This window comes from Peromyscus californicus, unplaced genomic scaffold (genome assembly GCF_007827085.1).
Source record: "Peromyscus californicus insignis strain IS unplaced genomic scaffold, ASM782708v3 Scaffold_4__1_contigs__length_199733344, whole genome shotgun sequence".
NCBI lineage: Eukaryota > Metazoa > Chordata > Mammalia > Rodentia > Cricetidae > Peromyscus > Peromyscus californicus.
In genome coordinates, this window is record NW_026294562.1 from 64,141,840 (window position 1) to 64,169,218 (window position 27,379).

Below are 27,379 nucleotides of genomic sequence, written 5' to 3' on the forward strand. Positions count from 1 at the left end.
GGATGCAGAGAGCAATCTGGGTCTGGTTGAGGACACTGGCCCCATCCTGTGGTTGGAGAACAGGATGAATTATGGGCTTGGCCATGGTCGTTGAAAAGCTGTTCCAATGCTGCACACTGAAACAGCTTCTGAATGAGCTGAGATGCAGAGCCTGTGGCTCCCAGCCTCATGGCTCTGTGGCCAGCAGCAGAGGGCTAAGCCTCCCATACCTCTAATGTTCTCAGCACCCATATCCACTTTCCAGCTCCCTGTGTTCCAGCGTCTGCCAGAAACAGGGCTTCCAACAAGGGACATTTTTGGCATCCCTGAAGGACACATCCCATGGGTCCTAAGAAAAGCCATATATTCTTCATCAGTGGGCTCTGGGGATGCTAGTGATGCTGTGCCACTTGGTGGGCTACATAGATACACTTGTGTGTTGTCCCCCCCCTCCCCCATCCCCAGGCTGAAGAGGAGCCAGGAACTCATGAACGAGCCTCTCCCATGCCCTGAGACTTCAGATATGACAGATTCCACTGCAGACAGTGAGGCAGAGCCCACAGCCCTGCCCATGTGTGGCTCCATCTGCCCCTCATCTGGGAGCAGCTAGGCCATCTGGACTGTGTCCAAGGGCAGTTCTCTCTCAGGCTGCTTTGAAGACTCAGGACGGCCAGGAGGAGGCAGCAGTGGGGCAAAGACCTGACCGCCCAGCCTGCCCGTGAGGCTGTCAGTATGGTGAAGCTGTTGGGAGCCATGGGTGCCCGTCGAGAGCGGTGGTTGGGCGAGGAGGGCCCTCGGTACCTAGACCATGGTTACTTGCAACATAGAGGGAGTCCTGCAGCCATCATGATGGCTGGCCCCTCTAACTGTAGGCTGGCAGATTACAGATGGCCCGAGTGGTACATTGGGGCAGGAGCCCTTGGCTTTCTGGACCCTTTTGGAATTGCCTGTACATAGCCTTGTGGCCTGGCCAGAATGTCCCTGAGCTTGCTGCTCAAGGCTGTGGGGGTGGGAACAGGTCTTGCTGATTCTGACATGTCATTGAGGGTAGGGGTTTGGGGAGGGAGTGGGTGGGATGGCAAAGAACGTTTTCTAGAGATACACACTGCTCTGGCAATTTCTGCAATTTGTGTATAGTTTTCACCTCTGAGAATTACAGTCTAAGAACTGCTGTGTCGCCTGCTGCGTGTGTTCTGGGCCTGTGGAGTGATGGCATCCAATGCCTGCAGTCTTCCATGGGGAAAGTCTATTGGACTGGGGCAGCTGGGTAGCGGGTGCCACAGGACAGTGGCATTGTGGTGGCTACCTCAGCATTTACAGACACTGTAAATGTGGGGCTGCTGAGCTCAATTTCAAGGTCTAAGCCAAGTGAAAATTGTCAAAAGCCGAGGAGCCTTGGAGTAGCATCCGGACAGCATGGCTTCTACAGGGCAGGAGGAATAGAGCCAAAAATATGACATCTGCCCCTCACTGCCCCAGGGTTCTGTGGCCGGAGGGCACTTTGATTAAGTCATTACGCTGGCCTCTCCTGTCTGAGCACGAGTTCTGCCCCTCTATCCCAGGGTTTCACAGGCCTACGTGGGGTCACTTGGGAGATCCCATGTCACGTATGGTGCCCGCCCAGGACGGTAGCCGACCCTGGTTACCACACAGAGTATCTGAACCTATGTCGGAGATTCCTGTCAACCCCAGTAAATGCCGCCCTCCTACCTGGCCAGGCTGTGAAGTGACCAGGGGCCAAAGTGACCACGGTATCTGAATTTCTGGCTGTGCTGAGAACAGAGCTGAAGCCCCAGGAGAGAGAAGGCAGCTCCGACCCGTCTGGTCCACCATGACCACTACCACCACCACCACCACCACCACCACCACCACCACCACCACCACCCACACCCAGCGGGATTGACTAACCATAGGGCTCCTAGTGAGGCCCACACCTAAGAAGTACAGCGTGGCACACAGAGGATGCTGGACAAAGTACCCAGTCACACTGCTTCCCTGCAGCCCTTTCAGGCAGCCAGGTTCTGAGGTCAGGCACACACAAGGGAATAATTCTGGGGGTTTGTCTAAGTGTGTAAGGGGTGACTGTGGGGAGAGTGCACTCTCCTTTTTGATTCTGACAGGGATGGAGTCACTTCCTGGGTCCCTTCATCACCCCTGTCCTTGCTGGGGGAAGTAGAAAGGGACTGGCATGGAGCACAGCATCCAGCCAAAGCCCAGGGTTCAAGTCTAAAGCCTTGCTGGGCATGGTAGTGCACACCTTTAATACCAGCACTTGGGAGGCAGGCAGGTGTCTAAGTTCAAGGCCAGCTGGGTCTACAGGACGGCCAAGGCTACATAATAAGACTGTTTCAAAAACAAAAACAACAAGTCTGAAGCCTTACTGACCATGTTTATGTGGCCCAGAGGAAGTGCCCCCCAAAAAAGGTGTCAGGGCTGCAGGGTAGACCTTCAGTAGAGTTGCTGCTAAGACCAGAGAAACTCTATGATCCTGGATGCCAACAGCTGTCAGCTTCCACTGAAATGTTCCTGCAGCTGAGAATGGATGTGGGGAGGAGAAGGGACAGGCAGGGTGGGAAAGATCTCCTGCTTCTAGAGGGTTCCTTTACCTGGAATGAAGAACTTGAGACCACCTCCGTGAGAAGAGGCTAAGGCCAGGAGGCTAGCCCAGCAATTCCAACCTCAGGAAGGCACTGATAGGAACTGCCCAGCTGCTTTCCTTCTGGGGTTGGGCCTGGCTATGAGCGGCTGCACTGGTCTCCTGGGCTGCTCTCCACACGGCATCCCACCTGCAGGGTATGCCTCAGTTTCCTGTTTACTGCCTCACCACAGCTGGAGTGGTTTGAGTCCGGCCAGTCAGAGCATGGATGTCCTCCTGCTGACCACCTGGCTGTGTGTCACAGCCAAAGACCCTCTCAGAGGAAGATCCCTTTCCACCATTCAGGTGCAGCATGCCCACGGCCTAGAGCAGGCAGAGACCACACTGCTAGATCTCATGCAGCTGGCCAGAGGTGGCAGCAGTGGCAGGGGCTCCCTGGCCCCTGTGCAAATGCTTGTGACGGAGGGAAGTCTGGCTGGTAACACACAGGCAGCTTCTAACCCAGACTTTTTTATTGACCCGACTCACATCAGGCTTGGCCGGTGGCCAGCATCTGGTACAGCAGCATGCAGATCCCTGGCTGTGGTTTCCTCACGGTACAAAACCACTACTCTAAATAAACTTATGGAAACACACTTTGTAGGAAAAGGAAAGTGTCTTAGCTAAGGGATCATAAAACTCCCTAGAAGGGGCTGCTATAGGAGCTCAGGTTTGGTCCTTGGAAGTGTCTATGTGGGAGGGAGCTACCTGCACTGAAGAACTAACTGGTGGATCCCTGAAGTCACAGCAGCTCCGCAAGGCGGAGGCTCCATTCACTGGCTCTCCTCCCTACACCAGGGGATTCAGGGGGACAGGCCCCCAAGGGGTAGCTGCACCTTAGAAACATGGAGCTGGTGGAAGCTTGGGGGCTTCCACAGGGCAGTGATTCCTTAGGGGGAGGCAGCAGCAAATGCCCACCCTGCCTAGTCCCAGACCCTGGAAGGCTCAGAGGCTCAAGGCAAAGAGCTCCCATGGAAGGCCTTCATGGTAAGGGCAGGTGGGCGAGAGGCGCCTGCTCACTGCCACGCCTAGTCCTCTCACTCTGGCAGTGAACTCTCCCTGGATTCAGCCCTCTGGAGGGGGTACCTCTTAGTGGGATCTGGGATCCCAAAGGGAGAGTTTATGGGGTATAGGAGGGCAAGGCTGAGCACCTTTCACAATAACATCTACAAAGGAAGGAGCTAACTGAAGTGAGTGGTCCCCACCCCCTGCCAGTGGGGAAAGCACCAGCTTGCCAGACCCCAAGTCTAGGAAAGGGAAGTGATGTTGGAGCGTCCTCCAGGGGGTGCCATGATCTTCTGAGCTGTACGTCTGGCGATGTGATCATCAGCCTGAGACCCTGAGGAAAGGGTAAGTAAGTGTGGTAAGGGGGGTGGCGGGGGTGGGGAGTACCAACTCTCCTTCCATCCAAAATGGAAGGTAGACGTGGCTGGCTGCACCCACTAAACCAGGACCACAGAGTATCCATGCAACCTCATACAATATGCATCCTGGGTTGGTTTTCTCCCCCAAAGTCATGGCTGATAGGGCAGGTGGCCAGGCAGGCTGCTTATCCCTAAGGCTGAAAAGTATAGGCAAAGACCCTACAATCTGTGGGGTCAGGAAGGCAAAGGCCAAGCCTCCAGGAAGCCTGCCTTGTTTGAGTCCTTGTGATGGTAGGAGCTTGCCCCTCCCCTTCAAGATGATCTTGGATTCTGAAGGACTTCCTCCTTATCCTACGTCACCAGGTGACCAGGAACTATCATCACCTCCCAAGCAAAGACATGAGAGAGAAAAGATAATATAGCAATGCAGCCCCCACTCAAGGGTGGGGAAAGTGATGGGGAGGGTCTGGCTTTGGTCTGCAGGCAATATGGGGGGTTGGGAAGCCCCTCAGCTAGTAAAAGCCAACTCTATAGGTCAGCATGGCAGGTACATTCTAGTGTGTCCCCAAGTGCTGAGGAAATACCTCAGACCCATGCCTCATACTTCACTAGTGATGGTGGGGCTGAGGGAGCTAGCTATATTATAACTTGGGTCCCCACTGAGGTGACACCTCTCATTCCATGGAGGTTGGACATTCTATGTTTAGTCCTGGGCTGACATGTCCTCCTCAGGTTGATTGATTCAAGGTGCAGGTTCATCTCAGCAGCACCCTAAAGGCAAATGCTGGGACAGAAATGGGCTTCCACAGCAGGGCAGCACCCCCTCTTTGCCCCTCACAAGGCCCCCAATGAGACCCCTCACCAAGGTCAGTGCCTCCTACTCTACAGGACCCACACTGGCTGTCCACAGGCCCACCCCTGGGATCTGCCCTGTGTATGTACAGGTCCAAGTCTCTAGCTTAGAGCCCTCTGGGCACAGGCTGGCCCTGGCAGAAGAGCTTCTTACCCCATGCCCAGACCCAACTCACCAGATAGGCTGAACCCCGACTGGTGCAGGTTGCGCACGGGTGGCACTGAGATCTTGCCCGGACAGGATGCGCGAGCTGGTGTGCCACCCCCTGGCTTGGCAGGTAGCATCACCTCATGGACGGGCCCATCGTACAGGCCTCGGGGCACACCGTGGATCTCTGCTAGCTGTGGGGCCGAGAGAGTTGGGGGTTTAGCCAGTTAAGTTGATGGAGGGGCAGTACCCTGCCTGTCTGCTCTGCACCCCAACTCGTCCCAGCTCAGTAATCCCATGCTCCCCTGCAACAGAGGAGTATACATATCTCCTTCCTCAGTGCTCTCCCTGCATATCAATCAGCCAACACACATGGTTACATCTATACCTCTCAGGAGTTCCTGAATGCGTGTGCATGTGTGAGCACACACGCACACACACACACACACACACACACACACACACACACACACACAGAACAGTGTAACCTCAGTCACAAAAATGTTCAGGGAAGGCCACTTGAGAACAAAGCAACCCCATCTGGAACTGGAACCAGACCCAGGTCACAACTGTGGTCAGGAGGCAGCTTGGGATGACAGGTTCTAGGTACTGTCTGCCTAGACATTTGAAAATGGCTCCCAAAGCTCGAGGCATTTCCCAGGGCCCCAGCATGGACCAATGACCCGATGAGTGAAGTTAGATGGGCCTGTGCTCCTGGCTGGCACCTCCCTCTGGACTCGTGGGCTTACTTGACAATCTGGTCTGAGCCAGCCCTGCAGGACTAGATCCTATTGGCAAGGGGGAAGGGGTGTCACCACACAGCAGGTGACAGCGGGCAAGACTGAACCATTTCCCATCACCATGTTCCCCTCTCCCTCTGCACATGGAACTGGGCCTTCCTCATACAGAGCTGTCCTCTACAGGCTCCTTCTAGGGTCCCCAATCCTGCCCTACCCCTCAGGGAGGGAGTGGAGAATGGAGATCAGGTGGTGTGCTCTGGACGGCATTAGCATCTTTATGGTAATTTACTCAGGAAGATGGTTATAAATGAGTCCGTATTTTCTACAGACAGCTGTAACAAGAAGTATACCACCACCACTGAGTAGGCAGTTGATGATAGGCACAGAAGGGACCAGGCCTGCCGAGGGCCTTCTGGCCAGTTCCCCTACAACAGGCAATGAACAGTAGGCCTTGGGCAAGTGATAGCTTCCACTCTGCCTTCCAAAGCCATGTCAGCCAGGAGGCAGAACCTCACTCACACCAGGGCTCACCAACTGTACTGAGACCTCGACGCCTGCCACCCACTTAATGTCCCATCACCCAGGTCAGCTTCTTACCCTGTTGCGAGCCTTTATCCTCTTATAGACAAAGTCAGGGAATGTCTTCCGGGGGATGAAGCGGCCAGCCCCGGGGGTGACAAACAGGTTCCCGTCTTCCAGCACCACTCTGCCCTGACTTATGACCACCGTGGGCACTCCTCGGCACTCCACGCCTTCAAAGATGTTGTACTCTACATTCTGGGGAGAGGCCCACATGTGCAGCTTCCTTCAGCCCTGACCCCCCCGGGCTGGCCAGCACTACAGGTAACCTGCACGTGCTGTGCTAAGGCCCCACCCAGAAAAAAGGCAACTGAGTCAGACAAGTGACACACCGAAGGAATTACCCACAACCGACCCAGCACCCTGAGTCATGGGATTCCTATGGAGTCAAAGGGAGGCGAGCAAGGGGGTCACCTGTCCTTGCCTAAGCAGGTGTGGCACCCTCCGCCTCAGTCTCCTTATCTCTAGGATGGGTCGACAGACCCAGTCACATACCCTTGGGGGCAAGAGACAAGACACTGGCTGAGTGAGGTGCTGGGCAGATATGGCTCTGGACAGGTCAAGGCTACGAAGAGCCACGTGGAGGGTGGACACCTGCCACCTATCCTGGTAACTCCCCTGGGAAGCAGGTTCAGCTAGGCCCTGCTAAAGACGGAGGCCTCACCAGGTTGTGGCTCTTGGCAGAGATGACTTTCGTGGCCCTGGGGTTCCAGATGACCAGGTCGGCATCAGAGCCCACGGCCACACGCCCCTTCCTGGGGTAAAAGTTGAAGATTTTGGCAGCGTTCGTACTGGTCACAGCAACAAACTCGTTCTCGTCCATTTTCCCCGAAGCCTGAGAAGCAAGAGAGCCAGCTGAGGAGAAGGTTGGGCTGTAGGTGTCACAGAGTATCCCAAGCTCAGGAGGGGCTCCAGCCACGGCCTCACCATGGCAATAGCCCAGCGGATGCCCCCCCAGACAGGGGCACCAAGGACAGTGACCAGGCAGTCCAGTGGTGTGACTGCTCCTGTGGACACAGCCTCGTTTCTAGCTGCCTCTGTGAATAAATGACGATACTTCGATACCAACACCTGTGCCCCTTGAGACACTGTGACAGTCACTCTGGTTTTTAGGTGTGGCAGAGGGATGATCTCAAGACAGGGACCAAGATGCAGAGGAAGAAGACCTGCCCTCTAAACCTCTGCCTGTGTACATGCCTGCCTGTATACCCTCTTGCCTGCTTCCTTCCTTCCTTCCTCCCTCCCTCCCTCCCTCCCTCCCTCCCTCCCTCCCTCCCTCCCTCCCTCCCTCCTCTCCTTCCTGCCTTTCTTCCTGACAAGGTTCTGCTAGGTAGCTCAGGCTGACTTTAAATATTTCTATGTTAGCTTCTAGGGTACTGGGCTGCAGGCCTGCACCACTTTGCCTAGCTATAATGAATTCTTTTTTAAAAATTTAAAGTTTTTCATTAACATGTAACAATTACATGCTTATGGTGTGCAGGGTGGTGAATATGACAATATTAACCTCCACAGGGGAATCCACAGCTGTGACAGTATTGTCTCGAGAATACCAGGTGCCGTGGACTGCTAAGTTAAGGCTTGAAGAGATAAGGCTGGTCTCTCTCATGAGCATTTCTGGCGGGGGAATCCTCCCACAGCATGCTGCTGACAGCCCTTGCCACACCCCCCTGCCCCCAGGCCTAGACTTACCACACATTTCTCCCAGACCACAGACATGCGCTCTTCTATACCATTGATACCCTCTGGAATGAGCGTGAAGTTGTCTTTGCCAACGGCCTTCTGCGCAGTAGTGAACGTACAGTGTGCACTGCCCGTTACCTGGAGGTCCCCACTGTGAACAAACCAGGGTCAGAGTGGCCCAGGGGCTGGCCCTCCCGAACTGGCCACCGCTGGGTCAACTCCAGCCTCCCAGGCAGCCAGCCAAGGCTAGGAGAGATCTGAGCCGGTACTTAAGTATGGAAGGGAGAGAACGGACAATGTGGGCATAATATGGAGGGCAAGAACAGAATCATGAGGAGCTAAGAGCAGGGTGTAGGGGTGGGGAACCCCAGCTGGGACCAGAGGGCCTTGTACCTCCCCAACCGGCCTTCCTGCAGAAGCCTGGGATTCCTCTGGGGGGGCACCTGGAGGCCTCAGGCTGACCTGAGCTTTGGTGGGGTGGCTGCTCACCTGGACAGCAGGGAGGTGAGGTGGTCTGCAGTGGTAGGGTCTGGGTTGATAGGGGGTGAAGTGACGAAGGCCGCAGCCTTGGCCCAGTTCTTGCTCCAGTAGTGTGAGCCATCAGTGCCCAGGCTGGCAGTGATAGGTTCCCCAAAGACGACCACCCCTAAAGTGAGCAAGGCTTGTGGCAGGCACCCCACCAACCTGCACCCACTAGGAGCCTGAGCACAGCATGGGTCTCACACTGCTACCTCTCTGTCCCTTGTCAACATCGCCAGGGAAAGCCAGTGCTCTTTTCTAGAGCCCCTGAGTAGTCATTGGCCCTGTGGAGTGGTTCTCGGTATAGTGGCTGAGACAACGATCCTTTCCATACCCACAACCTCCGCTAGGGGTCAGGCTGCTGGGCACTCCCTCTGGGCCACAGAATAGGACTTGACCAATTAAACCTGTCAGTTCAGAGAGGCTCCGAGTCCCAGGCCTGGGCATTGTACCAGAGCTCTGAACTAGGCTGAGGCTGTTCCTGTAAATGGATGGGAAAGCACTAGGCTCAGAGTGGCATGGGGACTGGTCCTGCTGCAGAGTATCTTCTTGGGAGGAGGAGTGAGGCTCCTGGGTGAGCCCTGCAGGCCCTGCTCAACCTGTGCTGCCACCGCTACTGATCTTGTAACCTGTAAACCTGGTGGGTTTCTGTGCCAATCTTTGGGAAGAACATTTGTCCCTGTACCCACCCATTTTCACCCCAGGACTCCACAGTCTCAAGGCAGGGCTAGGAAATGAGGTCTCATTATGAGACAGGGTGGGGAATGGATGCCAGATCCTCCATTGTTATTGAACATGCTGCCTCTTTATACATGACCTTGGTCCTATGCCCCAATCCTGGCCCTCTCTGGTGCCCCGGTGACTGCTGGGGCTTCTCTGGCCCTCTGAGCTCACAGACTCTCTCTAGCCACACAGTCTAGCCCTGGCAACCACAGCTACGGATGTGCCAGGACATAGGTGTCTGCCTCCAGCTAGTCTAGGTGTTACCATCAGGGAGCCCCTCAGCCCTCAGGATGTGTACCCCAGCTCCTGAACCCATAGCAAATATGAAAGTGAGCCCTGCTGTGGAATTGAGAACTCCTCTTAGTTACACACTCAGAATTCTGCCCTTGGGTCATCCAGGAACAGATACACAGGGCCCCAGTTTGCTAAGGACCCCTAGTAGGCAGTTATTACCCTAACAAGGCTGGAGACTCAGGTCCAGCCCCATCCCTCATGGGGACACAGGGCTCCTAAACATCCCTTGAGTTTGCTCACCTAAGACTAACATAAGCAGGTGCCCCATGAGGAGGCCTGCTTTTCCACTGGGTCTTTCCTCCTTAGTGCCTGGAGGTCCTCAATTCTCAGCAGAGCTCAGGGAGGGTAGGAATATGTAGGAAGCGAGCGCTGGCACTCACCCCTGCGTTTGGCTTGGGCCACCATGTCAGCCGCTCCCTTGCTCATCACCTTGGTGATGTACAGTGGGCAGTTGGCCTGCTTGGCAATGGTGACTGCTCTGTACACAGCCTCGGCCTCTACCTGAAGATGGGGAAGGGAGAGGACAATCAGAGCACAAGAATCCTTGAGACTTCCTGACCAGGTGAGTTCTGGGACACCCAAAGATCACCCCCAAGACCGGAGGCACTGGAGGCACACATCCCTGTTGGAGCAAGGGCCCAGCCTCGGGCTCAGTGTCTAGAATGTGGGTTGACCTACACAGTTGTTAGGGCCCAAGTGCACACTGCCTTCTTGCCTCAGGTAAGGGCTGTGGGGTGACAAGTGGTTGAGATGGATACTGGGAAGGCAGAGGGTCATTGTATTAAGCCTCCAAGATGAGGAGAGGATGAGCAAGGTACAGCTTAGGCCATGAAGCAGGGCCAACTTAGCCCAGGGCCAGGGGAGAAATGGTATTCTCAGCAGGCAGACTTACCTCTTCTGGGTGGCTGAGGACATGGCCCTCAGGGCCAGTGATGCCTTGCTCCAGGAGGCGCTTCTGTTCCTAAATGACCAATAGGATGCTTTGCTCCAGCCCCAAGGATCCCAGGCCCTGGATATGAGGTGCCTGGCAGCAAGCCCCATACCTTGACCATAGACCATGGCCCTGAACATCCCAGAATAGAACAACCACAAAGAACACATAGCAGAGTGGACTTGGGGAAGGCTGGCCTAAGGTGCCGGCTACTGGCAGCCAGCCAGCACCCCCTTACCCTTCCTGACCCTGGGTATCACACTGCAGTCTTCCAAGGGACGGGTAAGGGTACTTTGGTAAGATCTGTGACATCGTGGAAAAACCTATGTTGTGGTTTCAATGTTTTTTAAGACCCCCTAACTCACGGGCTGTTTGACCTTTGACTTATAATATTCCCTTCTTCCTTAGACATCTTGCTCCCATCGAAGTATCACAGAGGTCATAGCTCTCATAAGGTCTCCACTCAGCTTTGCCTGCCCACTGGGGCTCACACACTAGGCACCAGCTTGACCCACCCAGCCAAGCCCGGGGGCGTCATAGCCTCTCACACCTCCTCCACGATGTCCCCATTTTCTGCATGCACTTGGGCCAAGGCTCCCAGGTCCCGGATGAGGCTGAAGATTTCATACATCTGTGAAGAAGGCAGACAGAGAGTCCTGTGTTTGTAGGGTTGTCCCTCCAGCAACAGCCCAAGACACCCCACTTGTTCATTCCCTCTGGACTTGGCCTCACCTGACCGTCAGTACACTGGCACCTGTCCTTGTATGCCATGAAGACCAGGAAGGAATTCACACCTGGAAAAGAGGCTAGAGGGGCTCAGACACCAGGCCAGGAGCCCAGAGGCAGGGACATGTCTCCCACAGAAGCTGTGCTGGACAGCATAGCATCCTGCAGGCAAACCTTCCCCACATCAACAAGCCAAGCCATGTGGACAGAGTCCGCTATGCCCCAGCCATTCCCTCACTGCTGCTCAAGATCGGGACTGTTTGTCCACCTAGTGGGCACACAGGTAAGACTATACCCACCATTGCCACCACCTGTCAGGCAGGTCTCCACTCTGTAAGACACAGAGCAGTGTAATTGGCTTGCAGCCCCATCCTCTCCCTTCGGGGATGGCAGCCAGGCCTGGCATGCTGGGGGAGCCTCTCCTGGGCCATCTGGCATGTCACCTGCCTACCAAAGCTCATAGTGAATGTTCATGGTAACTCTGAGAAGGGCAGGGTTGAGACCTCAGACACACAGGAGGAAGAGGGGCTGAGGTTCACAATATTGGAGTCCAATCAGGAGCAGAGCAAGGCTGAGCCTTCCTAACTCTGGGACAGCCAGAATCTGCCCACCTCCCAGGACCAGGACCTATGAAGGTCCGTTGAGGCCTCAAGGCAGCCCCAAACCCACCCAGCCCAGGGCCCTGTCCCCCTTGCTGGATAGACAGTAATAATGTGGGTCACACTGGGGAGAACCGAGTCATCCTGTGCCATCCTCCCAGGTGATGACTTGCACGTGATGTCTGATGGCAATGTCTGATTAGAAGGCAATCCTGACAGGGAGAGGGAGCTCTGCAGCCACCTGGTTCAGAGATATGAGGCTGCAGGGAGTCTGTTTCTGGACAGCAGATTCCACTATACCCAGGTGGAGGAGGCATGGGGCCCTAAGCTCCAAAGGGCACCAGTGTGAGGACTGTTATTCTCTGGGAACTGCAGACTAAAGGAGATGGCCTCGGGGCCACAGCACACAGGCAGCAGAGTCCCTTATGAGTGTGCTCGCCTATGAGCTACAGACACTGTGTGGAACGCAGTGATAGGACAAGCATCCAGCACACTATGACCTTTTGTCAAGCCCACTGAGAAACTCTGGTGTGGTTTTAGCTTTAGGACGATTGTGTACAATGGAGCCAATCTTTATTTACAGGTGAGTCAGTTTCGATACAGAGCTTTAAAGAACCTCTTAATAGAAAACCCAAGTGATGGGAAGTGTGGCTGCTTCTTTGTCTTCTGGGCATCTCTTTTCTAGAAAACAGAGAGCCAAGGGCAGCATGGTCAGGGTCATGGTCAGCTTCTGTGAGAAGACCAATTACAGGATGTGTTCATGGCATAGGACCTCCTCGTCCGGAGTCTTTGAAAGTACAATTGACTTTGAGCGATTCTTCTCCAACTCAGTTCCTACATGCCTGCCTTCAGATCAGGCTGGCAGACGGCAGCAAATCCCAGGGGATCTAGAAGGATCTCAGTCTGCCTGTAGGCATAGCGATCCTCAGGTACCACCCCCCCATCACTGCCGCTCACCTTTGTCCCTGACTAGGGCCTCCAGCTCCTCTCTGGTGCTCTCATGCCAGCGGGGAATGTCCACGTGTAAGGAGTAGTCACAGCAGGCTGCACTGTCCGCTCGCTCCCTCCACTGCTCATAGGCCGCCAGTAGGCTCACACCAGCCTCAGGAAACACATGGTCCACTGTGGAAGGGCAGCATGTTCAGCCAGGCCCCCAAGCCTGGCCGAAGAGTCCCACTACTGTCTCCAAGGGAGATTTGGGTTTGCATTCTGGAGACCAGAGTGGGGTTTGAGAAGACATGGCCAAGGGAGGTCCTGCCCTGCCACCTTCCCACTTCCTTCCAGTCAGCTCATAGGTATCTTCTGTCCCCTGTTCCCATCAGCTTATAGCTATCTTCTGTCACACATCTCTCCAGCCTCTCTGAGTAGAGCACCGAGAGGAGAGCCTGAGTTCAAATCACCCCACTTCCTGCAGACCTTGGCTCCTCGCAGAACAGCCGTGACAGTCAGGGTTTTTAGCTGTCCACAGTGCTGGCCCTGTGGACCTGCATGCTTCTAGAAAACTTCCTCCACTGAGTCAGTCAGTCCCCACGGCCTCACTGACTCCACAAGCCCCAAATAGCACCAATCATTCCTGTACATGGCCATCATGCCGTCTCCTTCCCATTCCAAGGTCCAAACACTGCTCACTGGCCAAATCCTGGGATGTGCCAGGAGAGAGCTGAGGGGCTACTAAACCAAACGGTGGCACTTCAGGAACCAGCGGTTGTTTCACCTCCATGCCATACTCCCTGCACCCCACTCCGTTTGTCCATCGCACAGATCAGCCGCCAGGATCCTGGGAGTGAGCACAAGCACCACATAGCCTATGCTTCAGCCTTGGGTGCATGCCATTGGTGTTTCCAGAGACGCCGCCCAACCAGGGGATGGTAACAGTGCAGCTGTGCTAGCCGCCCTGGGCCACCACATGCCCTCCAGCAGCAGGAGCCTGAGGTGACCACCTTGCTGCTCATTTTCCTCCAGTCTGCGACCGAGCTAACCAAACCAAGCTGTGGTGGTAGCAATGGCTGAGTGTTGTTGTGAAGTACCCGGGAGTCTCCAGACTGTACTCCCTGGTAGCAGCAGGGACAGTATTTACCGTGTTTGCAGGTGCACAAAGAAATTTGTGTGGTCAATCTTTCATCCTCAGACCCTAGAGGAGAGGAGAGACCCTTTCCTCCTGCCGTGAAGGCATACAGCATGAGTATGTGGAGTCATAATATTGAGACCAAATCCAGAGATGTACACAGAAGGAGTTCAAACAGGGTGGGATAAATGTCCTGTGTCAAACAGCACAGTCTCAGTTCTTAATACAGGCAAGAACTTACTGCAAACAGACATCAGAGGCGAGGTTCAGGCTCAACTCTCCTGGTTCAGAGCACTGGGATTTCTGAATCCCAGTTCCTGGCCAGAAGCCAGTCCCCTGGAAGGAGTAAATGGGCACACATCTGCTTATCCAGAGCCCATCAGCATCCTAGGGCTAGCCAAGGCAACTGGGCCAGAAAGAGAAGCAGGGACGGCACGGGTGTGCCCAGCATGTTTTAGATGGAGATATAATAGAGCAACAGAACTGAGAAAAACCACTTCGTGCAACAAAGAAATGGCCATGCACTGTCCCAGCACGCCTAAGCATCGATAGAAACCCAGCCTCGTACTAAGTGTTGTGATAACACAAAAATATACACAGAAGCCAGAGCCATTGTGTCATTCAAGACTCCATGACTGCCTGGCAAGAGGCCCGCACACTCACGTATCATAGTGGTCCCGCCCGCTAGGGCCGCCTTGGTGCCCTGACAGAAATCGTCAGCTGGGGTCATGCCCAGCACAGGCATCTGCAGCCGGGTGTGGACGTCAACTCCCCCAGGCAGTACCATCAGGCCGTGAGCATCGATGGTTTTGATGCCCCCAGGGACGATGAGGTTTTCTCCAATTTGTCTGAAAGCAACAAAAAAGAGTGGTCACTTCATAGAGAGCGCAGATCAGAACTCGAGCAAGCTCCATGCAGTGGTTCTAAGAAGTGAGGGCTTAGCCGGTGTTGGCGGTGCACACCTTTAATCCCAGCAATCAGGAGGCAGAGCCAGGTAGATCTCTGTGAGTTTGAGGCCAGCCTGGTCTACAGAGCGAGATTCAGGACAGGCACCAAAACTACACAGAGAAACCCTGTCTCAGTAAAAAAAAAAAAAAAAAAAAAAAGAAAAGAAAATGAGGAGGAGGAGGAGGAGGAAGAAGAAGAAGAACAACAACAACAACAACAACCTGCCTGTCCAGATGCTAGAGACTAAAACTCACTATCCCGGGAGGGCAGTGTGTAGGGCCCAGGGCTGTGCCAACGTGGCTTCCTCCTGGTCTCCACTGAAGCCCCTGTTTGCTGTCTACTGACCATAACTGGAGTCCCTGGTGTTGTCTACACCCATGCTGGAGCTCCGTGACACAGAAAGCAGAGACAGGAACAGGTCAGTTTTTTCCGCTCATCTGTAGGAGCCCAGACTTGTACTAAGTGCTGTGATAATATAAAGATACATGGACACTGGACCCATTGTGTTACTCAAGGCCTTGTGATTATCTGGCAAGACTGCCATGCCTCAAGGATTGTTCCCAGGGTCAGGGTTTTGGAAAAGAATGCATTTGCATGGTTTTCACCTCCAAGCAGACACCTGAGTGCCAGGTAACCAACATTCACACGAACTCATATCTATAAATACTCCTGTGTAGAAACTTACTTAATCAGACCATCTTCCACATACAGATCAGCATAAAAGGACTGGTCATCATTCACAATCTTCCCACCTTTGATGAGAAGGCGGTCACTCTGACAAGAGATAAAACAAGGGGTTGCTGATGGAGACTTTCTGAACTATTAGGAGCTGCTCCCCCTAGAATGACTGAAATGTTTCGATGCATTTTGTAGCCCTGAGAACCCGCTCAAAGGTTGGTTTGCAGTACTCCAAAACAGGGTACTCAGAGCCGTGTGGCCCTGGCACTAACTGTTCAGCAGATGCTGAGGGCGGGGGCTGAGTGAGAACAGCACGGCAAAGCCGTGTTGGTGACAGTGTGAGGAAACAGCTGCTGCATTGAGACCTTCCATCTGACTACCAGAGAGAAGACCCGCCTACGGGGAGCGCTGGTGACCTCACCATTCTCAAGGGGCACCTGGCTGCGTCCCTCACGGCTGTACTGACAAAGCTAGGTGGGCAATAACAGGGCCAAACTGTTACACCACAATGCTACAGGCCCATGACGGTGCCAGAAGGTGTGGGGCAGAGCAGACTCCAGACATCTTAGCCTTGACTCCAGAGGTTGTAGCCTAGGGACAGAGAGATGGAGGCAGTGTGTCTTTACCACTCTCCACTAAGGACAGCATGGTCAGGGCAGCTTCTGTGGGAAGACCAATTACAGGATGTGTTCATGGCATAGGACCTCCTCGTCCAGAGTCCCTCAGAACAGACAGAAGAGCACAAAGATAGGATGAGAGGAATTGAGGCCACCCTGAGCATCACAAGGGTTTTTCTGGGGAACGAGCATGGTGTGGCAGAAGTGGAGGGATTGGAAGCAGCTGTACAAAGGCCCCGGAGGCAGGAAAGTGCTTGGGTTGGTTTTTTGTTTGTTTGTTGGTTTGTTTTTTTTGTTTTTTCAAGACAGGGTTTCTTTTTGTACTTTTGGTGCCTGTCCTGGAACTCACTCTGTTGACCAGGCTGGCCTCGAACTCACAGAGATCTGCCTGGCTCTGCCTCCCAAGTGCTAGGTTTAAAGGCGTATACCACCGCTGCTCGACCTTGGGTTGGTTTTAAGCCTCAGAAGAACATGAGGGCTATAACTAATGGGAAGAGCAAGAGGAAGAGCAGGCATCAGAGCTGTGCAAGTTGGGACATCCAAGGTTTGGGGGTCGATGGGATGACACTGGGCAGAAGCATTTGATTGGTTCTGACTGATGCAGAGATCACCTGGGCTGTCAGGAAGAAAATGGATTAGGATATGGAAAGGGGGGCAGGACAGCTGCTTGAGTGGCTTCCTGGGTTGTTCAGGGAAGGCGAGAGGCTCTTGGCCAGTGTTAGGTACATGAGCATGAGAAAACAGATTTGATGGGTTGCTGGGAGTTGATGTGAAGAACTAACAAATAGAGAGGCCATGGGCATGAAGGATGGGAGGGAGGGGCTGTGGATCAGATGGCCACAGGCTCTGAGGCAGTGTGAAGACATTCACATGGATAAAGAAAGGGTTTCTGGGTAAGGCCAGCTCCCTGTGGGCTAACCTCCTCAAAATGGAGGCATGGAATCGGATTGGTCCCCATGCTTAGCACCCATAAGAAAGACATGTCTAAGACCAACCAGGAGGGACGGGTCAGGCAGAAAGAGGAAACTGCAGGGGAACTCTGCATGGACCTCAGAACTGATGGCCTAGCTTTGGTGAAGAACAGTGGAAACACACGGGAAATGGAGACGAACATGCAGAACCACATGTGAGGGGGAGACCTACTGATGTCCCTTTCCTACCCATCATGAGCCACAACTCTCCCTGTGAACGGCCCAGGGAAGGCACTCCTCACTAAATAAACAAGGAGGCCTGGCCACAAATTCCTGCAGTCCATGTGGCAGCTGGGCCAGGCCTCCAGGCCAGCTTGAGTTCTGTATTACCTGAATCTACCTGTTATACCTATAGTCTGAGGCCACGAGAAGCAGCTGAGAGTGTGGCAAGCAGAACCCTGTGAGCCTACAAGGATGGGGTATAGTTCACTGTTCTGACCAAGAGCCGAGTGTTGGGCTGAATTCTCGGGGTTTTCCTGTTCTACCACTACCACAGTCTTCCAAAGAAAGGCCTGGCAACTATGGCCCAGCCCATGCCACCCAGCCCTCTGCCCGTACAGCCCAGAATCACAAACAGCTTTCAAGTTTTATACTGGTTGGGGGAAAACTGAAAAGAATGGCTTGTAAACATTTTATAAAATCCACATTTCCGTGTCTACTGATGAAGTTCACAGATTCATTCGTGTCCACGAAACTACCCTGTCCAGAGCCCTTAAGTGAGACAGACATGGTATGGCCCACAAAGCTGACAGGACTTATCATTTGGCCCATCGCGGAAGTAGCTTGTTGACCATACATAGCCTGGCTGCAGGTGCTCACTGACCAGTCCCACTGAGCACCAGTGTCTACCCAGGCCTACCACGGCCACCCACTTGGTCGGGCTGCTACTCTGGACCACACCCCTCTGCTTCCCCCTTGTTCCAGCCATTCTCAGGAAAACTCAGCCATTAGGAGAAATCCCTGAGCCATTAGGAGAAATCCCTGAGCCAGAAGTCTTGAGTTCTGGGGTCCCTCTATTAGACTCCAGTTTTCAGGCATCAGAAAGAACACGTGATGCTGTGACAGGCCCCATCTAGATGAATGGACGTTCCAGCGAGCCCACTCCATCATCATGAACAGGACTGCCTGACTCGGCAGGAGTCTGCCATCACCGTCCCCACTCACTGCCAGCTGGCTGATGGCACTTCCTCCTTAGGCCTGGATCCCTAGGAGTAGGCAGGAACTAATTCTGGTCCCTGTGAGAGGGGCCTCTTTCCTCTTTGAGGCTTTTTTTTTTCTTTTTTTTCCCCCTTTCTTTCTAAAGGAGAGAACTCCCCCGAGAAGGCTAGGGAGCTGACCTCCCCAACAACCTGATTAGACTCCAGAGCTCTTATGCTGAGAACAAGTCCAGAGCTTTTATGAGAACTCCTAGAGCTCCTTGACCTGGTCCAGCTGATCCCAGAAGTCCCCCTCTCTTCCTCCCAGGCGTCGTCCCCCACCCCCTCCCGTGAGAAGGCTTTGTTTCCTGGCCAGCCGGCTGGACACACTGACCTTCTGCTTTCTGCGTGTCTGTGTTGGGGAGGTCTGTCCTGAAAGGTGGTGCTGAGGGATGCTGATCAGAGTGGCCAGTTAGTACTTACCTCCCGTGGAGTCTCCGAACCCAGCTTCATTCAGGGACTCGGGGCCTCCAGGGGCACCAGATCTAGTAGTCAGGGCTAAATCGCTTTGTCTCGGACAAAGCACTAAAGACACGGAAGCGGCGCGTCCAGGGGGGTAGGCTGCCCACGGGCTGTTCTAGGAACAGCATCCGACATTCGAGTGCCTTGAGGCCCGGGGCCAACAAAGGCTGCGTCCGCCGGCCATCCTGGAGACAGAGCTCCAGGCAGTGTCCACTTGATCCCCATCTGCCCCACGCAAGACCGGGCAGGAGGCCGGCCACCTACGCTCCGGGTAGCAGGCCGCTCACCCCGCCTCTCCGAGCCAATCACCCGAGTCCGGAGAGCTGGCGGGCCCCGGGCCTGTGAACCCGCTGAGCAATGGGTTCCGCGCGGCCTGGAGAGCTCCGCTGCTGGCGGCACACGAAGGAGAGGACAGGGAAGGCTGGCGCCTGGCCGGGGACTAGAGCAGGCGTGGGACTTACAGGCTGGGCCGGGAGGATCATCTGCTGCGCTTGCAAGCCTCTCCCGCCGTGGGCAAGGGGCGCCAGACGCAGCGGGGGCGGAGGCGGGGGCGGGGGACCAGACTCACCGTGATCCGGGGAATGCTCTTCTTGCCTTGGAAGGACATCCTGATCCGCGGGTGGGCTGTGAATCCCCGGTAGGGGCTGCGCGGGCGCGGACGTGCCGGCGGGGTACACGCGCGGAGCTTAGAGAGTCCAAGTGTGAGCCAGCCGGGCGCAGAGCTCCGATCAACTCATTTACATATGGGTCCCGCCCACCAACCTCATTTGCATCCTGGCCCCTCCTCCCCGCTCTAGTTTGTGCTAGCTTGCTGGTGATCTCTTTCTCTCCCTCTCTCCTTTCCCCTCTCCTTTTCCTTCCCTCCCTCCCTCCTCCAAAAGCACCCTGGAGGCCACAGGCTGTGACCATTGCACTCCAGTCCGCCTGTGCTGAGTGGAGAGGGATGGTTTGTGACCTGTCGGGACCAACATGCATTAAGTTTGCATTTGGGGAAGGACAGGAGGAGAGATACCTGTCCTGCCTGGCCCCACCTAGCCTGTTCTGTGGTAGCCCGCACCCCAGGCTAAAGGGTTCAAAACTAATTCTCATGTCTGGGTGGAGGCGCTGCAGGAGCCAGAATATAGCTTGGTATCTCTGGCAAAATCCAGACATCTTCAAGAAATGGCTTCAGGCTGGAGCGCAAGAGCCTGGCCTGATGTGACTGTGGGACCGTGGTGCCTAGACAGACTGTTCTTTGGCAGGCCACATCAGCCTAGGGCAGGAGGGAGAGAACAAGTTGGAGGGGCAGAGAGAAACAGCCAAGATAGAGATAGATAGATGAAATTGCTGGACTCGGTACTGCCAGGGAAGATGGAGGGGGAGACTCAGGGTAGAGAAATCCAGTGGAACCGGTAGCTGGTTCCTGGTCCCTGCTGTCTGTAGGACATACAGCCCACAGCCTGGGTCCTGCTTCTTCTACCTGCTGGACCCCGCAGGCTGGGGCCAAGCTGAGTGGGCCCTGGGACAGCTTTCGATGTCTGGATCAACTCTGCCCTATCTCTTCGTGATTACTTCCAAGGGGTCATGTGGTTCCCAGTGTGGCTTGCCGACCCGAGGACCTCTTCAGCTGACAAATGATGCATCCATTGGTAGTGCCTTGTTTTCCCAGGCGTCCTCCAGGCAGCAGAAGACAACGCTGAGCTTGAGCCCAGCCAGAGGCTTCACAGACACGTAGGGACACGATGCCATCATGATGGGAGTGGGAGATTTGCGGCCAAGTGGCCTCAGCCCCCAACATGAGGTCTGCGCACAGGACACATAGAACCCGACATGCAGCAGCCCCATAGTCTCCACAGAGCCCACATAAGCCTTTCTGAGCTGATGCTGTCCATGTGCAGAGGGTGCTGAATGCATTGGCCAGGACCAGAGGCACCTACAATCCTATAGGACCCTGGTGGTTTGCCCTCAGAACACAACTTCTGCCCCACACTCAGAAGGCATGGTGAAAGCCATGAAGCTGGTGTCTGTTCTATTCCAGGTACTGGGTGGGGGGGGGGGCGCATCCATGCTGGACCATGATACAAGGAGAGGGTCTAAGGATCTGCAAGGGCAGCCTATTCTAAAGCCAAAGTCAAGGGTTTGGGATGAGACAAGGCAGAGGTGCTCTCAGACACACCCCCAGCTCCAGAAGGTCACAGGACAATCATTGTTGTCATTGTGGAGTCTACTGTGATGGATTTTAAACAAAAAGACCCCATCTTCACACTGTCCACTCAGTCAACTCCTTTAGAACCCATGCTGGGACAATAAGCTGCTGTGACACTCTGCTGGGGGACCATGGGCCAGCCAAGGCCGTCGTCTTCCTTCCCACCTGCGCTGGACTCCCATTCCCTCAAGTGCACCTGTAAACCTCCACTCCTCAGCCGTGTGAGAGCCTCTAGGATGGGTGTAGTCAACTGTCCTATTAAAATGCCAAAACCCTTTTCCTTTCCTTAGCTACTTGAATTCCTCTCCACGCTAGAGGACTGGGTAAAGCCACTGGGAGAGGCCTTCTTGGTAGTCACTCTCACTCAGCTAGTGGCTGCCAGATTCTTCCGACTAAAAGGCTGTCCTTCCAAGGGCTTTAGAGATCTCTGGATGAGGCTGCAGGTAAGGTGTGTCCTTCCTTCCCCAGTGGGTACAAGGTCCAAATTCCCTTTCTGGCATGGAAAGAGGCACTGCTGGCCAGATGGTGCAGACAGAAAAGGCTAGCATAGACAATAAATTCACACTTTAATAATACTCATGGAGACACCTTGAGCTAGGATTTAAAACAAGTTTTATTAAAACTGTACAATAATTTACAAATAAGTAAAAAGTCTCTGGTATATATTATAGGAACCACAATACAAAAATATGTGTAAAATTTGTAATTGACCACCATACAAACCTAGTTTAAGCCTGGGAATACTGTTTAGCACTGAACGGAAAGGTCACGTGTTTAGAGGGGGGGGTGTTAAGGATTGTTTCATTGAACACAAATACTGCCTGGCACTTTGCCACAGGAAACCAAGTTCTGCTCCTTTTTGCATAAGTTTACAATAAAGCTTTTTTAGAAAAGATACAATAAATATATGCTTTGATACATATATTCACAATAGGATTTTCCTGAGCCTAAACTTAAACCCATCACTGTGTTATAACACACAGCCCACCTTAAGGGTTCAGTGATGGAGCGATGGCAAGAGCTGATCAACTGTCAGTGCCTCGAGGCCTCTCTCCACCCTCCCTCCCGACTCCCAGGTGGTGTTTCCAAGCCATGTAAGGCACTCAGGTTTCCTGAAGGCTACAGAGTCTGCGAGGGCAGAGACTTAAGTCACAGCCATAGGCCTTCAGCAACAGAACGCTAGACCATGGAAACAAAGTAGACACCACGTGGCTGTTCACAGAGGACTCTGCAGTTTACGTGGATTTCTAGTTTACACAAACGAAAATGCTCCTACCGTTCATTCTGTGCCGTGCACACAGAGCAGGCGGGCTGACAACCTAACACAACATGAAGTCGAGGCCCACACCTCAATGACACGGTTTGAGTTCCTGGGGGGCATGTCAGGGTCCCCCTTCTTGCTTCACTGGGGCAGTGCCATGGCACACAGATGTCCTGTTTTAGGAGCTAGCAGCAAGATCTCAGATGTGGGAGGGAAGCCCCTTTAACCCAGCACGTGGGGTAAAAGGTTCAGTCTGGGATTTAGAAAATGCACCTTACTTTTGAAATGCTTGAGCTCTTCAGGTGCTCACTGGCAGCAAGAATCGGTAACAAAGGCTCACGTATACACTGCCCACCCCCCAAAGTTCAGATCTGACTTTGGGATCATGTGACAAGAAGATGCATATGACACATGGATAAAAACAATGAGATCTAAAGAGAGTACAGCCTCCCAGCTCAACATATGCTTTCAGGAATACAGCCGGGTGGAAATGCAGTTTGGTTTGTGGGCTATTATCTAACATTCATTGAGTCATTTTCCTTTCTATGTACATATACTTTACACATAAACAATAATGACTTCATGATCATTGGTACCTATTTACATGCTTCTCTGTCTTATATAGTCTTTCTTTAAAACAAACAACCAACCAACCAACCAAACAAACAAAACCAAAGTTCCCAGACCTGTGATTAAGAGTGTCAGGGGTATTATGAAGTTATTCCAGACACACACACAACATGCAAAGCCATGATCCAACTAAACCAGAGGGATGTGAGGTGGGACAAGTTTCCAGTGTAACTTTTTTGTTCCCAATCAGCTACTGTTCTCTTGTGAGTTCACTTGGAGCTGGGCCAGGAGCTCAGCTGGGTAGGGAGCTGCATGGAACTGAAACATTTTCTAGATGCCTGTATTGCACCGTCCATCAGTCTCTAACCCAATGGTTGACCTCACCTACAGATCTGACAGCATTGCTAATACAGGCTATTGTTGTCATTCAGTGCTGAGTATACAGCAAATGAACCAAGAGAAGGCAGTCATTTAAATCAGACAACAGCATGCACTTGGGGCTGAGGATTTCAGACTCAAAGGCCAAACCCAATGTCAGGCTCAGCTAGGGAAGCCATGACTGGGCTAGAACCTTATCCATGCACATCAGGAACCATGGCATGAATGGCAAAAGGAAGGACCAAGTGCACTTACTGCATTTCCCAGCAGAAATCCTGCAGCCACTGAAGAAAAGGCCTTTGTGTCCAATCCTGTAAGCTTTCCTCTGATTTTGACCTAGGGGTTTATAACCACTCGGTCATCTGCACCACACCGGAACATTTCTCCTGACACAAATATACAATGAACTTAATACTTTCAGACAACCTTCTCATTCCTCCCCCTGGCTACTAGGCTTTGTAATATACAATGCTGAATGTAACAGTCACACCTGCCTGCACATCTCACTACCCAGTGCTTTGAAAGGGCTCTGATCCCTTCACTGACCTCTCACTGAGCAAGCACACACACGAACACACATGTACACACACACATACACACACCCTCCTAACTTCAGCACAGAGGGTGACAACCGTAGACTAGCAAGGATGTGATGAGGCAGAGGAGCCACCTCCAACCAGGACGCAGTCTGGTCCACACAAGGGAAGACTTTCCTGGACTGTGGATGGACCAGCCAGCATAATGGAAATCTCACTTGAACCGTCCTCATGGATGCACTGTTTTCTCTCTGAAAAAAGAGTAGAAACAAGGGCTTTAGTGTAATGTACTTGAGACATGCGCAGGAGTGTTCACAATGTGGGGCCGCACTCGAAGAGCAGGGTCAAGAGAAGCGCCAAGAGGGAGGGTTACAAGCAGAGTGCTCTTCATGCAGGCAGGAGTGTTCCATCACCACGATGGTGCTGGCTTTGTGGAGCCCGCACTAATGGCCCGTCTGGAGCCTCTGGCTGAGCAGACAACCTCCTAGGATCCTGCACATCCACACGCAGAGTGGAATTAGTCTGTATTCCTCAGTGGAGAATTCATCTGAACCTTCCCCCAGTGGCTGCCAATTTCCTCTCAATATCCTTCTCTTCTCTGAATTTAAAAAATGTGCCCCTGCCAGCTTCTGACTTTCCCTTATTACCTTCAAATTTTTAATGTTTCTAACCACCCAAAGAGCTGCTGAGGTTTCTTTCAAGTAGATCAGCCCCTGCTATAGGGGGTGCAGGAGGACTCAGGACCACAGATGCTAACACTAACCTAAGAGGGATGTTACCTCACGTAGAATGAAAGGAAAGTAGGGGCTGGAGAAAGGGCTCAGGCTTTTCAAGCACTGGCTGCTCTTCTAGAGGACCAGGATTCGATTCCTAGAACCTCATGGCAGCTAATGTAACTCCAGCTCCATGGGATCCAGTCCTCTCTTCTGGCCTCCACTGCATGAATGTTCTTCACAGATACACAAGCAGGCAGAACAACCCACACACAAAAAAAATTTTAAATAATAAAGATTTAAAAGTTTGAAAGAATTAAAATAAACGGTCACATTATACATATGCTAAGTTCTGCACATATTATAATTGGAATCGACTCTGTCACAACACGCTCTCTGCCTTTAACCTGATTCACTTCTGAATAAGTTGTTACAGAACCATCTATTTTTAGAACATTAAAATGGGGGAGGGACTCTTTCCATTCTAGACCTTGTATTTTGCAGGTACAAAGTCAAAGCTCCAAGGGGGAATTCCCATGGTGACACTTGAGGCTGATGAGGCCTGAGGCCTTGAGGATCTACTCTTTAACCCTCGTACCCAAGGCTCTTACCACATGCCCGTCAACCCTCCCACCCAAGCCTCTTACCACATGCCCATCAACCCTCCCACCCCATGTACTGACTCTATGAATTGTGTGATCAACTCTCCAGAGTATGGACTACACATGAACAAGAAGAAATAAAAATCCATTGAAAATAATTCAGAATTCTAAATAGCCACTCCCAAAATCAGAGGGAGAAAGGACCTTCAACCGCCTCGGGTCATTCCCTCTCTCGCTTTCTGAGTGAGCAGCTGCCTTGCTTTGCTCACACACTCCATTCATTGCTGCTGTTTCCAGGTGGGTGGCTTTCTGCCTTCATCTGTGACTGCATGTGCAGGTACACGAGTGCTAACACACACACACACACACACACACACACACACACACACACACACACACACACTCATGCACACACACAGTTTCCAGAATGAGTGGCTTTCTGTCCTCATCCATAACCGTGCCATATGACACAGGCACACTGAACATACGCGTACATTTGTGCACATCTGTATACAACATACACATGCATACAGCAATTCACAAACATGTACAGACACACAGTATGCATCCATACACACAGGCACAGTTTCTAGAATGGTTGAATTTCTGTCTTCACCTGTGACTGCACCACACACAATACATGTACCCATACATCCATATAACATGCACACTGGGCACATACATGTATACACAGAGACATCGTTTTGGTCCCAGAATTCTAGTTCTCCCAAATCCCTTCTGCCCCACTCCCCAAGTCCAAGCCTGTGAAAATATGCTATTCTCCACTCATCTATTCCCTTTCTGGACACTAGCTCAGCTTCAGCTCGGGTTGGAGACATTCGGGGCACAGTGTTAGCAAGAGTAAAACCATCTTGTGTGTCTGGCCTCGGTATCTGTGGCCCATGGGGCTCCCCAGTGTTCCATGTAACTGCTGGCCCAGTGCTAGCTCAGACCCCCAACTCCTGACTCACAAGTGCCCCTGTAGTCAGGAAGCCTGAAGCTACTCTCCTGCGCACAACCTAGAGTTGGGAATACAACTTCTGAAACAAGACTCTACCTGCTCGGACCACACAAAGGATCAGGCTACAGCAGGCCCTGCCTCCCTTCCCAGGTCTGGAACTTAGTGGACCGGGGTTGGGGGCCCAACCAAGCAAACCTCCGCCAAGCCTGGAGCTATGCATCTCAGGTGGACTTCCCCCAGTGGAAGTGCTGAGTAAATGTGGCTGTGTTTCCCTTCTGTGGAGAGTGTGCTCCATAGAAACCTCATGGGAAGGGAAGAGCACAGAAACGTGCTCAGGACCCCGTGGCCCTGACTGTGCTCCCCACTCCCCCTGGGTGGAAGAACGCGCATGTCCGATGACACAGCTGTGATGATGACTCAATCACAGTGGGACCACATGTCAAGTCCTGTGAATCCTAGTGAACTGCCCAGCATGGGGGTGCTCTTGGTGGCCCTAGACTATCTACTTCCTCTGCCACTGGGAAGCAGAGCGGGCCATGAGGCTGTGGTCGGACAGGAGTCGGTCCTTGGCCACCATGAGCGTGGTCATTTGCTGATTTGCCCTTTATGTACTAAGTGTTTATCTGGGCATAACAGGCACCATACCAAGGACTCCACAGTGACAACTGTAGGCACAGACTGCCGCTTACCTCCTCAAGAGCTCAGTTTACAAAGAAGAGCAAGAGGGACTGACTGAGCAGTGCACAGGGCAGATGCTGGCTGTGGAGGGCACAGAGCTCATGGTACAGAGCGCAGCTGGGAATCCCCTGCCAGCTCCAAGCCCCTTTAAAGCGGAGACTGTGAGGCCAATACCTGCCTCATGGCAGGTATTGACATGTTTCAAGAAGGCCAGCACCAGGGCCACAGCCTGTCCTCTCTCTGGTGAGCAAGCAGCTAACGGAACTTCAGTATTAGGTTGGCAGCGAGGCTGGGGATACCCTGTGAGTTGGTAACTCATCTGGGGACTCAGCTCGTGGAACCAAAATGGGTAGAGTGGGGTGGGGCTGAGGGTAGGGTGGTAACAACAGGGCTGTCCCTGATCCTGCCCCTGCGCTTGCTTGCAGTGGGGAGCTCAGCCAGCAGGCACAAGGACCCAGGCTGTTGGAGCTGCAGAAGCGACACCCATGGGGAGTGCAAGAAATGGCCCTGGCATATGGATGGGGAAACAGCACTCTGATTTATGTCAAAACAGAGGCAGGGAGCGCCGCCCGCCGCCTGTGTTTGCATTGAGAACTTCCACAGGCTCTCAGCTGTTGGGAAACAGTGAGCTGTTGGCACAAGGAGATGAACACCTTCCCGGGTCCCCAAGAGTGCAGCTTGGATCAAAACCAACTGCTGCAGATGGTAACACTGGAAAAAGCTGGGGGGCCACAGCCTCTGTCAGGCTGCAAAGACAAGAGTTCCCATCTGGGGAGCCCGCTGGGAAGG

General features: G+C 53.2%; 3 protein-coding genes across 24 annotated transcripts in view; 1 reads left to right on the forward strand and 2 right to left on the reverse strand.

Moving 5' to 3' along the window:
- The window catches only part of Stk32c (serine/threonine kinase 32C), an 86,089-nt gene extending 84,939 nt beyond the window's left edge, over positions 1-1,150 (forward strand). Inside the window, exon 12 of the mRNA XM_052762567.1 lies at positions 445-1,150. Coding sequence (XP_052618527.1) covers positions 445-589 — 145 coding nt within the window. The 3' untranslated portion in view covers positions 590-1,150. The remainder of the gene's footprint in view (positions 1-444) is intronic.
- Positions 1,151-3,065: 1,915 nt separating this feature from the next.
- Dpysl4 (dihydropyrimidinase like 4) lies at positions 3,066-19,434 on the reverse strand. 2 transcript variants are annotated; one of them, XM_052763129.1, is made up of 14 exons: positions 19,275-19,434; positions 15,468-15,556; positions 14,498-14,682; positions 12,727-12,891; positions 11,177-11,238; positions 10,995-11,075; positions 10,406-10,474; positions 9,894-10,014; positions 8,467-8,623; positions 7,987-8,128; positions 6,962-7,132; positions 6,316-6,495; positions 5,007-5,172; positions 3,066-3,953 (listed from the first exon to the last, which is right to left on the reverse strand). In XM_052763129.1, exons 1-14 carry the CDS (start codon positions 19,311-19,313, stop codon positions 3,862-3,864), a joined length of 1,719 nt encoding a protein of 572 aa, XP_052619089.1. In that variant the 5' UTR covers positions 19,314-19,434; the 3' UTR covers positions 3,066-3,861. The 2 variants fall into 2 exon arrangements, with proteins under 2 accessions (XP_052619089.1, XP_052619090.1); XM_052763130.1 differs by lacking the exon at positions 19,275-19,434 and adding an exon at positions 18,668-19,217.
- A 2,052-nt stretch (positions 19,435-21,486) lies between these two features.
- Positions 21,487-27,379, reverse strand: part of Jakmip3 (Janus kinase and microtubule interacting protein 3) — a 130,178-nt gene continuing 124,285 nt past the window's right edge. For 20 of the 21 annotated variants that reach the window (XM_052713893.1, XM_052713906.1, XM_052713903.1 and 17 more), the window contains one exon: positions 21,487-23,887. The gene's annotated coding sequence lies outside the window, so the exon portion shown is untranslated. The remainder of the gene's footprint in view (positions 23,888-27,379) is intronic. The other variant, XM_052713899.1, reaches the window with a different exon arrangement.

Coding starts and splice junctions, on each gene's coding strand:
- Dpysl4 (XM_052763129.1), bottom strand. CDS start 19,313: ATGTCCTTCCAAGGCAAGAAGAGCATTCCCCGGATCACG. Junction 11,239..12,726: donor GGCCCTAGTCAGGGACAAAG/GTGAGCGGCAGT, acceptor CCTCTTTTCCAG/GTGTGAATTCCTTCCTGGTC. Junction 10,475..10,994: donor ATGGGGACATCGTGGAGGAG/GTGTGAGAGGCT, acceptor TTGGTCATTTAG/GAACAGAAGCGCCTCCTGGA.